The 14,174-nt window shown below is 33.8% G+C and overlaps 12 protein-coding genes and 2 pseudogenes across 14 annotated transcripts, besides 1 other annotated feature; 5 read left to right on the forward strand and 9 right to left on the reverse strand.

Moving 5' to 3' along the window:
* Positions 1 to 14,174: part of a mobile genetic element that runs on past both edges of the window.
* TVAGG3_0463260 lies at positions 760 to 1,492 on the forward strand (annotated as a pseudogene). Its single transcript has one exon. A coding segment is annotated over exon 1 (733 nt).
* TVAGG3_0463270 (protein of unknown function, DUF4106 family) lies at positions 1,686 to 2,024 on the forward strand (the record flags this gene model as incomplete). The annotated part of the gene is made up of 1 exon (XM_051235155.1): positions 1,686 to 2,024. One exon carries the CDS (start codon positions 1,686 to 1,688, stop codon positions 2,022 to 2,024), a length of 339 nt encoding a protein of 112 aa, XP_051092979.1.
* Positions 4,405 to 5,237, forward strand: TVAGG3_0463280 (annotated as a pseudogene). The gene has a single exon. A coding segment is annotated over exon 1 (833 nt).
* TVAGG3_0463290 (protein of unknown function, DUF4108 family) lies at positions 5,276 to 5,583 on the forward strand (the record flags this gene model as incomplete). Its single annotated transcript, XM_051235156.1, has 1 exon — positions 5,276 to 5,583. A coding segment is annotated over one exon (308 nt), but the record flags the coding sequence as incomplete, so codon positions are not given.
* Positions 6,203 to 6,795, forward strand: TVAGG3_0463300 (protein of unknown function, DUF4106 family; the record flags this gene model as incomplete). Its single annotated transcript, XM_051235157.1, has 1 exon — positions 6,203 to 6,795. A coding segment is annotated over one exon (593 nt), but the record flags the coding sequence as incomplete, so codon positions are not given.
* TVAGG3_0463310 (uncharacterized protein) lies at positions 6,983 to 7,489 on the reverse strand (the record flags this gene model as incomplete). Its single annotated transcript, XM_051235158.1, has 1 exon — positions 6,983 to 7,489. The coding sequence occupies one exon, from the start codon at positions 7,487 to 7,489 to the stop codon at positions 6,983 to 6,985; it is 507 nt and encodes a 168-aa protein (XP_051092982.1).
* On the reverse strand, positions 7,709 to 8,367 carry TVAGG3_0463320 (KilA, N-terminal/APSES-type HTH, DNA-binding family; the record flags this gene model as incomplete). Its single annotated transcript, XM_051235159.1, has 1 exon — positions 7,709 to 8,367. A coding segment is annotated over one exon (659 nt), but the record flags the coding sequence as incomplete, so codon positions are not given.
* TVAGG3_0463330 (organellar and viral DNA polymerase type B) lies at positions 9,200 to 9,610 on the reverse strand (the record flags this gene model as incomplete). Its single annotated transcript, XM_051235160.1, has 1 exon — positions 9,200 to 9,610. The coding sequence occupies one exon, from the start codon at positions 9,608 to 9,610 to the stop codon at positions 9,200 to 9,202; it is 411 nt and encodes a 136-aa protein (XP_051092984.1).
* Positions 9,702 to 10,537, reverse strand: TVAGG3_0463340 (organellar and viral DNA polymerase type B; the record flags this gene model as incomplete). The annotated part of the gene is made up of 1 exon (XM_051235161.1): positions 9,702 to 10,537. A coding segment is annotated over one exon (836 nt), but the record flags the coding sequence as incomplete, so codon positions are not given.
* Positions 10,861 to 11,523, reverse strand: TVAGG3_0463350 (uncharacterized protein; the record flags this gene model as incomplete). The annotated part of the gene is made up of 1 exon (XM_051235162.1): positions 10,861 to 11,523. The coding sequence occupies one exon, from the start codon at positions 11,521 to 11,523 to the stop codon at positions 10,861 to 10,863; it is 663 nt and encodes a 220-aa protein (XP_051092986.1).
* Positions 11,670 to 12,530, reverse strand: TVAGG3_0463360 (uncharacterized protein; the record flags this gene model as incomplete). The annotated part of the gene is made up of 1 exon (XM_051235163.1): positions 11,670 to 12,530. One exon carries the CDS (start codon positions 12,528 to 12,530, stop codon positions 11,670 to 11,672), a length of 861 nt encoding a protein of 286 aa, XP_051092987.1.
* Positions 12,556 to 13,140, reverse strand: TVAGG3_0463370 (His-Me finger endonucleases family; the record flags this gene model as incomplete). The annotated part of the gene is made up of 1 exon (XM_051235164.1): positions 12,556 to 13,140. One exon carries the CDS (start codon positions 13,138 to 13,140, stop codon positions 12,556 to 12,558), a length of 585 nt encoding a protein of 194 aa, XP_051092988.1.
* Positions 13,190 to 13,420, reverse strand: TVAGG3_0463380 (uncharacterized protein; the record flags this gene model as incomplete). The annotated part of the gene is made up of 1 exon (XM_051235165.1): positions 13,190 to 13,420. One exon carries the CDS (start codon positions 13,418 to 13,420, stop codon positions 13,190 to 13,192), a length of 231 nt encoding a protein of 76 aa, XP_051092989.1.
* TVAGG3_0463390 (phage tail repeat-like family) lies at positions 13,467 to 13,709 on the reverse strand (the record flags this gene model as incomplete). Its single annotated transcript, XM_051235166.1, has 1 exon — positions 13,467 to 13,709. One exon carries the CDS (start codon positions 13,707 to 13,709, stop codon positions 13,467 to 13,469), a length of 243 nt encoding a protein of 80 aa, XP_051092990.1.

The following is a 14,174-nucleotide window of genomic DNA, read 5'->3' on the forward strand; positions in this document are numbered from 1 at the left end:
ATTCCATATGGACAAGCTCTGTTTGAAGAAGCTTGAACCGGAAACTCAGGAAAGAGTCATGCAAACAATACGCGAAGACTCAAATACAAACTATGACAAAATCTTTCTAGGATATAGGTTACCTGAGATGGGCGACCAGAGCCAAAGGCAAAAAGGACACGTGAAATTTACAACATACTAGGTGAACATGAGGCAAAGATGCAACAACTTGAAGCAGAGGGCAAGTTACCAAAAGCGACACCAAAGAAGAAGAGTAGAACAAAGTGAAAGTAGTGAAGAAGTAACTTCATCTAGTGAAAGTAGTGGCAATGAGGAAAAAGAAGAGTTGAAAACTCAGTCAGGAAGAAAGTAAAGCTTGGTCGAGTGGTTCTATTATGATATATAAATCCAACTATTCTATATTTTTACCCATATGAAATGTACGCCGCTCAGAATATAACGCCAACAGTTTTGGATGCCATGAACGGAAATGTTTCCGAATGGTATAACGAATGCGACAATGCCATTAGAAGGTCAGAAATAGTTCCTGGAACTTACGAATATACAACTGCTGTTTCTTATGGAAACGTAGGTGAGTTTGGAGAAGGTTCTTCAACAACAGTAGATATTGCTTGCGACAGGTTTCATATTATTTCTATTGACAACTCATTCTTATACGTGGAACAAGACATTGAAATAAAACCTTCTGCCAAGTTGTCTGACAAGAAAGGTTGCAATGGAATTTTCTATGTCGGATACCAATATGCTCCAGAAGTTTTCATGGGATATAAGATATATTCTAACTCTGACTTAGTTCAAACAGTAACATGGGCAAACTATGAATGGTTCGCTTTGAGAAACTCAGTACAACCACAAGCTAGAGAAAAACAGACCAGTATGCAAATATTGAGAAAATAAGAAGACTTGACCCTAACGTTCCAGGAGTTTATGTTAACCTTTCTGGTTCAGATGGAACTGCTGCCACTAAAGTAAAACTGAAACTTAGAGTTCCTTTGTCATCTTTCCTCATCTTCAGGTTTTTAAGATACTTACCAAACTGGGCAGGAAAAATTTCTATCGAACTTACTCCAAGCAAAAATAACTTAGTCATTGCACCAACACAAGACCCATTCAGCATTACTGTAGCTGGAACTGGTGGAGCCAAGTTCTGTGACTTTTGCAAAGACAAAGTTGACTTAGACTTTGGTTTCTCAAACTTCAACAATGAAGTAAACTATTATTTCAATGCTGCTGGAACTGCTTGGGACCCAGTTAAGTTTACATGCGAAAAATTTGAATGCAAGAGAATAGAAAGCAGACTTGCAGTCTATATGTTGGACCCAGATATTTCAAATGCTTTAGCTGCCAAATATATTGCAGTTCCACTTATGTTCCCTATACACCAAATATCTGTCAAAGACTTTGCAGGTGAAGTTGGAAACCAAAATCCAGGAGCCGCAGGTGCAAGAACAGATATTGCTTTAACAACTGCAATGAAACATGCAGATACTATGTTTGTACTGTTCAGACGAACTATAAATGACTATTCTTGTTTCTACAACCCCGGTATTAAATATCATATAAACATAGATGGCAAATATTATCCAAGAGAAGAATATTCTACAGTTGAGGATATGAGGTCATACAACTTGACATTAGATGCTATGAACTTTAACAACAACTTCACAACAACCATAAACCCTGAAATGCAAAGTTCTATTATGCCATATGTGAAAGTATGGACTCATACAGGAGGTCAAAAAACTCAATATACAAATGGAGACCGTTCAAACTTTTGGCTTGGCATTCCATTTGCTGACTCAGAAGACTTTATGGGTGGTATTTCAACTGTTGGTACTGTACAAATACAATATACTGGTGACAGAGACGGTCCAGATGAATTGAAAGCAAAGAAGTTTACAAAACCAATAGCACTTTTCACGGAAGATGCTCTTTTGAAGATTCGTTCGATGAAACCTGCTGGGGCTCCTCAGATTGGCATAACGACAGCTTCCATCGAGCAGATTTTGGCAGCAGGTCAGTAAGTTGTTCTTGAACTGACTTCTCTCCGTCAAATATTGACAGTACGCCAGTTTTGACATAATATTGTAAGATAAACTTACCTTTAGAAATATCTGTAAGTTTTGTTGTTATATTTTTGTCAACGTCAAGAACTTTCACCATCTCGGTTATACCAACTTTCTTTGCTTTATGAAAATATTTAGGTTCAGCAAAGACTGCTATTCTATAACATTTACCATTGTTTGTATAAAGAACTATTCTGTCAATGTATTTGTATTGTTTGTGTGTGTAAACTTTGTTCTGCTTCAATTCGAAGAGATACTCGAATACGTCCATCTTTTTATTCTAAGTAAAATGTCATTTCCGAAAAATAGAAGCGTAAGTGTTTCAAAAGGTTTAATGGCGGTGGCAGATGTGAAGTTAAATTCACCAACTCAAACAAACAGTCAAAGTGTTATTGTCAATGTCAAAGACAGAGATGTTGAAGTGGGGAAACCATACGAAGACGAAGATGGTATAGCAATTGTTCCTGTAAAAGAAAACCAACATATCCTGAAGTTAGCAGAGACTTAAGTTCTGTTGCAGATATTCGAAATGACTACCAACAACTTAAAGACAAACTTCAAACTCAGGAGAAGATTTGTCAAGCTTTAGGTATAATGTTAAACTTGGTCGAACACAACCCTGTAAAAGTGAACTCATATGTCATTGCACCTCATGAAGTTTTGAAAGAACTATTGAAACTTTTGACAGAGGCAGACGATATAAACATCAAAGAAATAGAACCCGACATTAGTTTGCTGTGGTTGTTTCATATAATGTCATTGACAAGATATACGTTATGAAGGAGGTGAAACGTTGAACTTAAAGTATAGTTTCCCAGACGTCATAAAATATTTGACGACCACAACATTTCATTAAAATTTATTTGCTAAGTAAAAATGTCAAAACTTCTTGAAAGATGTTTGAAGAAAAATAATATAGACTTTATTTCATGTAAAGGACTTTACACACTTTTGAACGATATGAAAGACCCTGTTTTGTTTGTTCGTGTAGACAAAGGAAAGTTCTATGTCTTTACAAAATATTTGAACTTCTTAGACAGAGAACTTCAAGAAACGCCATGTGAAAGTTTAGATGAAGTTCTTCTCCACTTTCAGAAAAACTTTTAAATATATATAAATGCAGAAGACATAAGTTTATACTATTACGACTAAAAACCCTGAGTCATATAATTCTATAACAACAAACTTTACAAAGTCCTCAAGGACGGTATTGTAAACTAACTTTAAACACAATGACGACTAAAGCCTGTTTGCTCTTTTGACACAGAAGACTTTATTGTTGTGAATGGTAAAAATACTCCTTTGAAGATACTTACTCAGATATACCACCAACAGGTTTTGTTGACTTATTTAATACTTAAGGACGGGTGTAACATGTGCTGCAACTAGAGCAGGTTTCATTATGTTTGGATGTCCGACTGAGTTTACTATAAACAATATGAGCTATAATACAAAACTTATTTCTGGTTTTTACTACCAACAGTTTCCTATAAACAGGAAAAGGTGTCATACAAAGGAATGTCTATTCCATTGACATTAAGCACACCAATCTTATATATTGTTTCAAACTTAGGTTCAAAGTGTTATTCGAATGTCGACAGAAACTATTATGACCAAAAGATACTTATGCGTATAAACAATACTTTCTCTGCTGGTTTGCCTATTGTTCATTCGAATGCAGAATTTTCAACCTTAGTGAACTCAAACACTTTGGCAAGTATAACGTTGACATTAGTTGACGCAAACTTTGTTCCTGTAAACTTTTATGTCCTATGTATTTGTCAATGACGGCAGAAAGTTTCGAATTGGAAGATGCAACTGGTGAAAGTATTGTATTACAAGAACAACTTCAACAACAAATAGCTCAAGAACACAAATGCAACAAATGGAACAACAAAGTCAAGAATAAAAAAAATATTTTTTTTATTTTATAAAAATGTACAGAATAGATGTTTCAGATTTTTATGACTTCCAAGCATTCAGAAATATGTGTCCATTTAGAGACTATAACAAAGCAGTCGAGAATTTGAAACGTTTAGTCATTTATGTCGACTCTGCCCCAGAATGTTATGTCATGAAAGAATGGGATGTAGTCTTTAACAAACCAAGAGCAACAATAGTGTCTGAACAAGAATGTAGACAGAAACTTAAGAAAATAAAAGTTGTACAAGTTGGAATGAAGATGTTAGATGCTTGGGATATCTTATTGTCAAAGTTAGAAGATTTTTCAGTTCGAGGTATAAAGTTCTATACACCTTCTCCAAACTTCTATTCTATCTTCACTGGATATAAATACGAACAAGTAGAATGGAAAGAAAATATTATAGAAGCTTGGTTAGACCATGTCAAAGAAATTATATGCAATGGCAACGAAAAGGTTTATGAGTATATCTTATGTTGGTTTGCAAACATCTTACAACATCCAAGTGCTAAAAATGAAACTGCTCTCATTATAATTGGAAAACAAGGAACAGGTAAGAATACTTTCTTTACAGATATTTTGTGCAAACTGTTAGAAGGTTATTCGAATCCGAATATGACAAACTTAGAAAACATCTGTGGCAAGTTTAACTCCTCAATAGAGAATATGAAACTTATAGTTTGCAATGAACTTCAAAGTATAGATACAACAAAAGTTTTGAACTCAATGCTTTGAAGAGTCTTATAACAGACAAAGTTGGAGTTGTTGAAAGAAAGTATAAAGACCAAAAAGTTTGTGAAAATGTTGCAAACTTCATTATGGTTTCAAACAATGCTGTTCCGATGAAGTTAGAAAGTTCTGACAGAAGATATGTAGTGTCAGAACGTCAGATTCTCATATGCAAGATACAGAATATTTTGACGACTTAGCAGAAAACTTTGACATCTGACTTTTACAACCACTTGTTCTCATATTTTATGACATTAGATATTTCAAAGTTCAATCCAAGACAAATTCCGCATACAGAAGAGAGACAAACATTGTTAGAAGCAAACAAGAGTGTATATGAACTGTTCATAGATGAAACTGACTTTGTGTCATTAGATGAAAGGTCATTGTACGATTCGTATAAACAATATTGTCAAGAATATGGTTATATGACAGCGTCTAAACGAACATTCTTGGCAAATGTCAAAAGTCTTTTAGACGTACAGAATGGTGTATATACAAAGAAAAATTTTTATGAGTAAATTTTAAAAAAAATATTTTTTTTTATCCGATAGAAAAGATGACGAAATTCATCTCAGTAAACAAGTACATGTCAGGACTTAAAGAAGAACTAGACCCATTCACATATTTGAATGTTTACTTCTACCATTTTGAAAAGTCTTCATTCAGCAAAGTTTGGAACATCGAACCAGTTAAGTTTGCTATTGTGACTAAAAATGGTGCGAAATTTGAAGACTTAGACATAGAAGGTTTGTTAGCAGTCAAAGAAAGTTTTGACAGAAGGTTTTCAAACCTTAAAGAAGGCAAAGCATACAAACTTGTTATACCTTATGAACCAAAGAAAGCAGACGACTATGAATATTATGAGTCTAAGATAGTTGAAGTTCAAGGTAAATTGGGTAAAAAGATTTTAGAGTCTAAGCCAGTGTTTGCTCCTAAAGAGGAAGAGAACATTGACATTGACCCAGAAATGTTCAAAAATAAAATTTTATTTTTACATGTCAAATTTCTTTTTCTCTGGAACTGGTTCAGGTTCTTTCTTCTCTTCTACTACTTTCTTTTCTTTCTTTTCTCTCTTCTTCTTTCTGGTGGAGTTATGTCAAATTTCTCCGAACCATATTTATGTAAAAGTTCTTTGTCCTTTAATAGCTCATCTATTCTGTTTTTCTATTTCATCTTCAAGAACAGCGCATGTGTCTTCTTTGCATTCTAAGAAGTTTTGTTGGACTTCATCTCTCCAATCGGCGTCATCTCTGTCAACAAGTCTGTCATTGACAAATTTTAAGACTGCTCTGCTTAATGTTTTATGGTTCTTGTCATATTCCCAGAAACAGAACTTTAGAACAAAATTCACCTTTCTTGTTTACACTATGTAAGATTTTATGGTCGACAGATGTTTTTGCTGTCGAAAAGTTTGTCTCGAATATAGATAGCGAAATCGCTAGACATTTTCTAAAAGATAAAAATTTTAATTTTTTCTAAAAATATGTTAGAAAAAAAGTTTGCTGACATTGACAAGAAATTTGAGAATGTTTTAAACAAGAACAAGAGGAAGTTAGAAAATGCTCAGATAAAACCTATACATGACAAGTTCTTATTTGCTCAGAATGGTATAACAGGTCTAATTGCACCACCTGGGTCTGGTAAGACTTTCACTTATCTTAAAATGGCTGCACAACAACAAGAACTAGATGAGAAGAACCCATTCTATGAGTTAGTTGTTATTTGTAGTACTTCTGGTCAATTTGACCAAACCGTCAATTCGTTCAAAGATATTATAAAGAAGTCTAAGTTAGTATGTATAAAAGACTCTGAGTTGTTAGATTGGATAAAGAAGTACCAAAGAAGGGTTTTGAAGTATAATGCTATAAATGAGTATATAAATTCTAAGTTTAAAGACCCAAATGAGGAAATGCAGAGAATATTAGAGAAGAAACACTTCAGAAACAAACAGAAAGAGATAGAATACATTTCGAAGAAATTGCAATCTTACGATTGGAAGACTTACCCTCATAGATGTCTTCTTATTTTAGATGACTTTGCTTCTCATCCTTTGTTAAAGAATAGAGAACAAGATATGTGTCGAATTCTTAAGAAACTTAGGCACTTTAACATTTCAGTTGTCATTTGTGTACAGACAGCAAAGAGTTTAAGTAAGGATGTTAAAAGAATACTGACTGACATTGTACTTTTCCCCGGATTGTCCGAAGACGATTTCATGGAACTTATGAAAGAGTCCATGGCAGGTAAGTTTGACAGACATGAACTATGGGAGAAGTACAAAGTCATACAAGACCCTCATACTTCTTTCAGAATTCATATCTACGCAAACAAAGTTCAAATTGTAAAAAGTCAAGCTTGAAAAATCTAAGTGTTTAGTCTTAGTAAGTCTGTTGTGGTGCTGGGGCTGTCGGTTCTTCTGGCTTTGGAAGGCATTCAGGAAGAGGGACGTGAGACATTCGTTTGTGTCCTGTTGGAAGGAAGAACTTTTCCTGTTGGAAGGAAAAATTTTTCCTGTTGGAAGGAAAAACTTTTCCTGAAGTTCGACCAAAAAGTTCTCAATTTTCGAAAATTTGAATGGTTTACGGACGGACAACTGGAAAATTTTTTCCTGTCGGAAGGAAATTTTTTTCCTGTTGGAAGGAAGAACTTTTTCTGTTGGAAGGAAGAACTTTTTCTGTTGGAAGGAAGGACTTTTCCTGTCGGAAGGAAGGACTCGGAATGCCAGAAGGATTTGACGAGGCAATTTACCTAATTGAGCTACTTGAGCCATCTGAAGTCAAGCTTGAAAAATAAATGGTTCATCTACCCTACTTGTTTGAAGTTGTCAAAATACTCTGTTATTTTTTCCTTCAGTAGCGGTAAGTCTTCTTTGAAGGTAAAAATTGTACAACCTTTCATATCATAGTGTGTTTGAGGTAACGTATCTTGAACTATTTGTTTCACATCTTCATTCGGTGTCATTGAAATCGGTAAGTTTTCGCGATAGAACCAATTTCTGTCAGATTTGTAAATCTTAGCAAGGTCGTAAAAGCTTTTGTTGTTTCTTCTGACTAAATGCAACATAACCATATCTTTATCTTCTTCATTTTCCATCTCTTCAGTATAAATCATATACTTATAGTTCTTTTCCTTACCTTTTGGTACCGAACGTGGTATTCTTTTCTGAATGCTTTTGTCTTTTGCTTCAATGACTTCATCTTTTGCTTCAATGACTTCATCTTTTGCTTGAAGTTTCTTTTCCATCTCTTCACGTTCTTGTCTATGAATTTCGTCAAGAAGTCTGTAAACATGCCATGCATAACGAGGAGAAGCCCACATTGCAACTGCATTTACTAAAAGTCTATGTACATACCAACCTCTTAAATTTATTGGCAAATTTTTACGATTTTCATGTGTTTTATGCATGGCCGGAAAAAGTCGGTCTAGAGAAATTTCACTCAAAAGTTCTTGTGTGCTTTGGTTTTTGAACCAGTCGTCTGCGTGTTTAGTATCTGGAGCAAAACATGCTGTCAAAATACTTTGCATTTGGTACATATCGTCTTTGACCGAACGAATGAGACGGAGTTGTTTGTTAAACTGAACCCACTCATATTCTTCATTTATAGCTTCATGGACTATAACTGTTGTTGTGTTCTCTGTTGTTGACATATCTGTCTTTACATACAAAATAAAAAAATAAATAAAAATAAAACTAACTTTATTTTTTCTATCTTAAGGAAATTCATGATTTTCATATGGAATCTCTTCTCTCAGTTTTCCGAGGGAAGCAAGCATATGCCATTTTACTCAGAATTTTGTGCTGAATTCAGCAAAAATATAATTTAGGGTAGAAGGTTAGATCTAACCTGTCTTCTACCCTCTTTTCTACCCCAGTTATTTTATAAGCGTTTTACATGGTAAACGTTATGAATTCGTGAGACTCTAAACAGTTTTGTAGCTTCTATTTCTTCTTTTAGTACATCGAATGTTTTAACAATGTCGAAAGTTTCTTTATATTTCTTCTTGACGTCAGATAGAAGGAAATCTTCTGCTGTTGGATAGTTTTTGTCAAGACTTCATTGTAAATGACCAAAAATATATTTTATGTTAGCATGTTAGATCTAACATGTTTTCTAACATGTTTTTTCACATGGTCTAAAACATACAAAACTCATGAATTTTCAAGACTTCATCGAACTTAAATGTTTTGTCAAAACTTCTTCGTACATGTTTTGTCAAGACTTCTTCATCGTAATGAGCGTAAATCAGACAAAAATATATTTTAGGGTAGAAGGTTAGATCTAACCTTCTACCCTCTTTTCTACCCCAGTTATTTTATAAGCGTTTTACATGGTAAACGTTATTTTTACATTATGACACGAAGTGAAGAGTAACACTTCGTCAAAAAAATCCCTGAAATCATATCTTACATACAAAAAAATAAATAAAAATGACACTAACTTTATTTTCTATCTTTCACAAAAGACCAAAAATAAACGCTTTACATGTATTTTTCAGCAACTTCGTCAAATAATTTTATAGCTTTATCTATCTCATCTACTTCAAACGTTTCTTTACCTTTTATGGGAGCACCATACATTTTCTCAAACTTTTCAAGTAGTTCTGTTTCTGCAGCTCTCATATCATTAACTAACACAACCTTGACTATATTGACTGTACTGTCATATCTTAGAGTTATATTATATGTCCTTCCTATCTTATATCTCTTTGTATTGAAGTCCTTCGGTTTCTGAACGATGTAAAGTAAGCCTTCACTGCAACGTTCCGTATCGAATGAACCATATGTTATGAAGTTATATCCAACAACTGGGTCTAACCATAACAAAACTATTGGTATAAGACTTTTGTCGATGAGATATGCTGCAGTTCCATAGAATTTTACCGATATCATAAGCTCAGGATTTCTTGTCAAAATTTTCTGAGTAGAAGCAATTTTAACCCAGTGGTTTGTTTTTTTTCCAAATGGAGATAAAATGTCTGACAAAGAATATTTGTTGTATTTCTTTGAGTATCTTACGTTTAAATCACCTATTCTAACCACTTTGGTGTCATTGTCTATCTTTCCAACTGTTTCAAACTCATTGTTTGTCATTTCTTTCTTTAAGTCTGCATAGTCGTTTCTCATACGTTCTATCTCTTTGACAGAATAGTTATATTTCCTTATTGCTGCTTTACATTTAGAACATTGCGGGTTCATTTTTGCGTTATACATTGAAATTTGACCTGCTAGAACAACTAAGGCGTCAATGGTTTTCTTTAAATCTGAAGCAGTTGGTTTTATCTGTTTGTTCCATACCTTACCTCTTCTATCTTTATCTCTTATCTGCCATACACATTCTGCAACTAACGAAACAAAGTTGTCGTAGGTCTTAAACTCCCCAGATTTATATATGTCAGAAACATTCTTATATACCATGTCGCAATCTTTGTCCATAACCTTATGGTTGCAATGAAATCCTAGAAACTCATAGTTTACCTTTCGTATGAACTTCTTTATTTCTACTGAGTCAGTTGCTTTGACTTCAATTTCGTCGAATTCAGGAATAGTGAGTTTTTGTTGCTGAATTTCAGGCAATTTGGGTAAATGGTCAATAATGTCCTGCATTTCATAAAGATACTGTTCATTTGTTTCATCTTTCGCACTACAGTCTAAATTACATGTTAACAGTTCTTGCTTTATCTTCTGGATTTCTGTTTCAAAAGTATATGAAGACGAAGTGAAGCTTTTCATCTCTACCAGCATAGATGTTGGATTCATGACTAACGAGTTTGGTGCTGTTGTTGTTTGAATTGTTGTTGTGCCGATTGTTGAAATCATGTCTTTTATACAAAATAAAAAAAATAAAAAAATAAAACTAACTTTATTTTTTATTTCGGGAAAATTCATGAAAATTCAAGAGGGTAGAAAAGAGGGTAGAAAGGAGGGTAGATCTAACCTTCTACCCTAAACATTATTTTTGGGTCCTTTACACTCATTACGAAGAAGTCTTGACAAAACATTTACGAAGAAGTCTTGACAAAACATTTACGAAGAAGTCATGAAAATTCAAGAGGGTAGAAAAGAGGGTAGAAGACAGGTTAGATCTAACCTTCTACCCTAAAATATATTTTTACTGAATTCAATAAAAATAAATGGTTCATTTACTCACAATATTTTTGTACAAAACGACCCCAAACTTTTAACTTCTTTTCTGCAGCTTCAAATGCTATCTTAGCGAGTTCATATTCTCTAAATTCTCTCTTTAAATCTTCTTGTTCCCATTGGTCTAGTTCGTATGGAGAATCTCTATAACCATAACATTTCTCACGTTCATGTTCTAATTGTTTTCCGCACATTTTTCCAACTTCTTGTTCGAACAAAGGTTTAGCATTCTCTACTGTATCTTCGAGTTCTTCTTCATCTAACTTCTCATGAACTTTCTTGTCTATGGAGTCCATAATTTTTCCAACTGCTATGCAATATTTTGGAGAAGCCCACATTGCTATATAGTTTATAAGTCTTGGGTCTACATACGTTCCTCTAACCTGTTTGATTTCATCAGGAATTCCGGCATGAATTTTGTATAAAAAGCAACCGTCTGAATTCCGGCGGTTGCTATATTCTTCACAAAATGCCTTATAATACTCTTCCCAGGACTTATTTTCCAACAACTTTCTAAAGTCTTTCCTAAACTGCTGACACATATTTGTTGCATTTATATAACCATCCTTGTCTCTACGTAAGACTTCAATACCGTTATAAGTGCCTTTTGTGAATGTTTCGCCATTAGATTTGTTCGTGAACGTTTTTGCTTCGACTGACATATCTGTTCTTACATACAAAATAAAAAAATAAATGAAATAAAACTAACTTTATTTTTTATTTCGGGAAAATTCATGAAAATTCAAGAGGGTGAGAAAAAAGGTGAAAAAACAGGTGAGATCTCACCTCTTCACCTAAACATTATTTTTCAATACTTTTTCAGCACTTTTCCGTAGTTATATATGAAAGACAATTCGAGATAAAAGTCATAGTACAATGGAATAATATGTTGCACACCATTTGTTGTGAACCAAACTTGAAAGTCAGAGAAACTGTTACTAGGTGGTTCGTAGAATTTAGAAGCAAAGTCATAAAAGTCCTTACCAATACATAGAAAACTATTGTTGCTTGAACTGAAACTTGCATGACACATAACATTTTGAGGGTCAAACACGTTTCTATAAACTGTCAAATCTGCTGGTGGAAGTATAAATTGAAATGGACCATCTGGTGGTAATGGTTCGTTCTGGTTTAGTAACCGAAGAAATTGTGCCCAAGAACGTTTGTCTACTTTCCAATATAAAAACTCTGTATCTCTTGGAGGGTTAATTTCAATCTTTTGAAATGAAACGGTGGAGTTCATCTTGTCATATTCTAGTTTCAGATAGTATGTTCCATTTAGTAAAGAGTCGTATTTTTCTTGAAATTCCCAATAATATTTGTTCATTTGAGTTTGAAAGTCATTTAGAGTTTTCTCAAGACTTTCGTCTGAACGAACTGTAAAGATTCTCATTTCGTCAAATTTGTCTATTAGACCATCATGACCTTTATACTGCCCATGAAAATATACTGCGAACATAAATGCGTTAGTTCTATTTGAAAACAAAACTCTTCTAAATCCTATTGCCTTTGCATCTGAAGGACTTTGAAGCCAACGAATTGGATAGTCAAACCTGTATATTCGGGATGAAATTTCTTCATCTGAAATAGTCATACCAGCATTTGTAAAGATATAGTCTAACGGTTTTGTATCTGCTACTTTTGTTCTTTGTTTTTCAACCTGAAGCATTTAATATATGTAAAAATATATTGTTTTAAAATGGTATGCCATATAGCTTCTTGAATTTGTTAAGAAGTATTTGAACGTATTTTCCATCTGTATCTCTAGTGTTTACATAAGCATAGCCCGCCTTAGTAAAATATACTTGTAATTTCCTATAGTTTACGCCGGTATAAAAGTAGAAAGAGTCTTGTTCTTCGCTATAGTAGTAAAACTCAAACGTATGCTTGCCATAGTCTGTAATTTCAATTGTTTCATCTTCTAGTTCGTCGACAAATTCGAATACAATATCTCTAAATTTGCCTTTGTTCTTATTGTTTTCAGAACAAGTGACCCAACGTAAGTTTTCAAGTCTATTGTCGTTTCTTATACGGTTTATATGGTCTACAAAAGGTAAATTGTTAGGATTCAGTATAAAATGAGTTGCAATGACAACATGTTTAAGATAGTGTTTTCCACCCATCTTCATAACAGCATATCCGTTATTTCGCTCCCATTCGCTTAAAACTCTTTTTGTCTTTTTGTTTCTGACTTCAAATGACTCACAACAGTGAATTTCATATTTCTCATCTAACAAACAAGTTTCCCAACGGTCTTCTCCAACAAACTCAGCGTACATTTCAAATAAAATAAAAAAATGTCACTTTTTTAAAAATAAATTTTTTATTTCATGCAATGTTTAACACATCGAAAGGCATGTCCATAAGACGTTCTTCTTCTAACCTCTCTAGTCTGTTTGGATAATTGGCACGTGCTGTTTCCAAATCCATTTCGTAGCGAAGACCAGCCAGTTTGTCATAGACTTTTATGGGTCTTCCCTTCCTATATTTAAAATTCTTCGAAACTCTCCAACCATATCTTTGCAACTCTGCTTTTATTCTAGCAGACTTTCTATCCATTCTATATGGGGGCATTTTTATAAAAAGAAAAAAAATATTTTTTTCTTTACTTAACATAACCGCCTGCTGCCATAAGTCTTTGACGCCAACCCATACCAGCTAATGAAGGTTGACTTGGTTTAGTTTGGAAACTAAACTTTGGTTTTGGTTTCTCTTCAGTTTTTGGTTTCTCTTCTTCTATCGGTTTTTCTTCTTCTATCAGTTTTTCGTCACTTTTCGGTTCCTCTGACTTTACCCTACTTGCAGGAACAGTTGTGTCGTCAACATCTTCATAAATATCATATGCCATTTGTTTTTGTTTTCCTTTCAACTTTTTGTGTTTGTTGTAAAGTTTAGAATATTTCGACTCTAAGTCAATGAGATGTTCTATAATGAACTGTTGGTCAGTGAAGTAAACTTTTCCATCTGTTGTCTCGAAAGCTCCTTCAGACTTCAATATTTTATTTGTGAGAGTCTGTTTCTTTTTTGAGATACTAGCCGTTCCATTTCTATGAAAAGTGACTTTATAGTTAGGGTTTGTATTTCCAGACCTGGCACTTTCTATTATTGAATTTTTCTCTTCATCTGTAAGTTCTTTGACAGGTTTTGACAATGGTTCTGAACTTTTTGTTTGTGGTGTCAAATCTACCGTTTCAACTTCTTCGGTCATTTCATCTCAGTAAAAAATTTTAGTTTGGTTTGTTTTCAACTGGTTGTTGTTGTTTTTTAAGTCGGTCTAAAACTTCCTGAGGTATAGGAAGAACTTGACAAACAC

This window comes from Trichomonas vaginalis, chromosome II (genome assembly GCF_026262505.1).
Source record: "Trichomonas vaginalis G3 chromosome II, whole genome shotgun sequence".
Taxonomy (NCBI): domain Eukaryota; phylum Parabasalia; order Trichomonadida; family Trichomonadidae; genus Trichomonas; species Trichomonas vaginalis.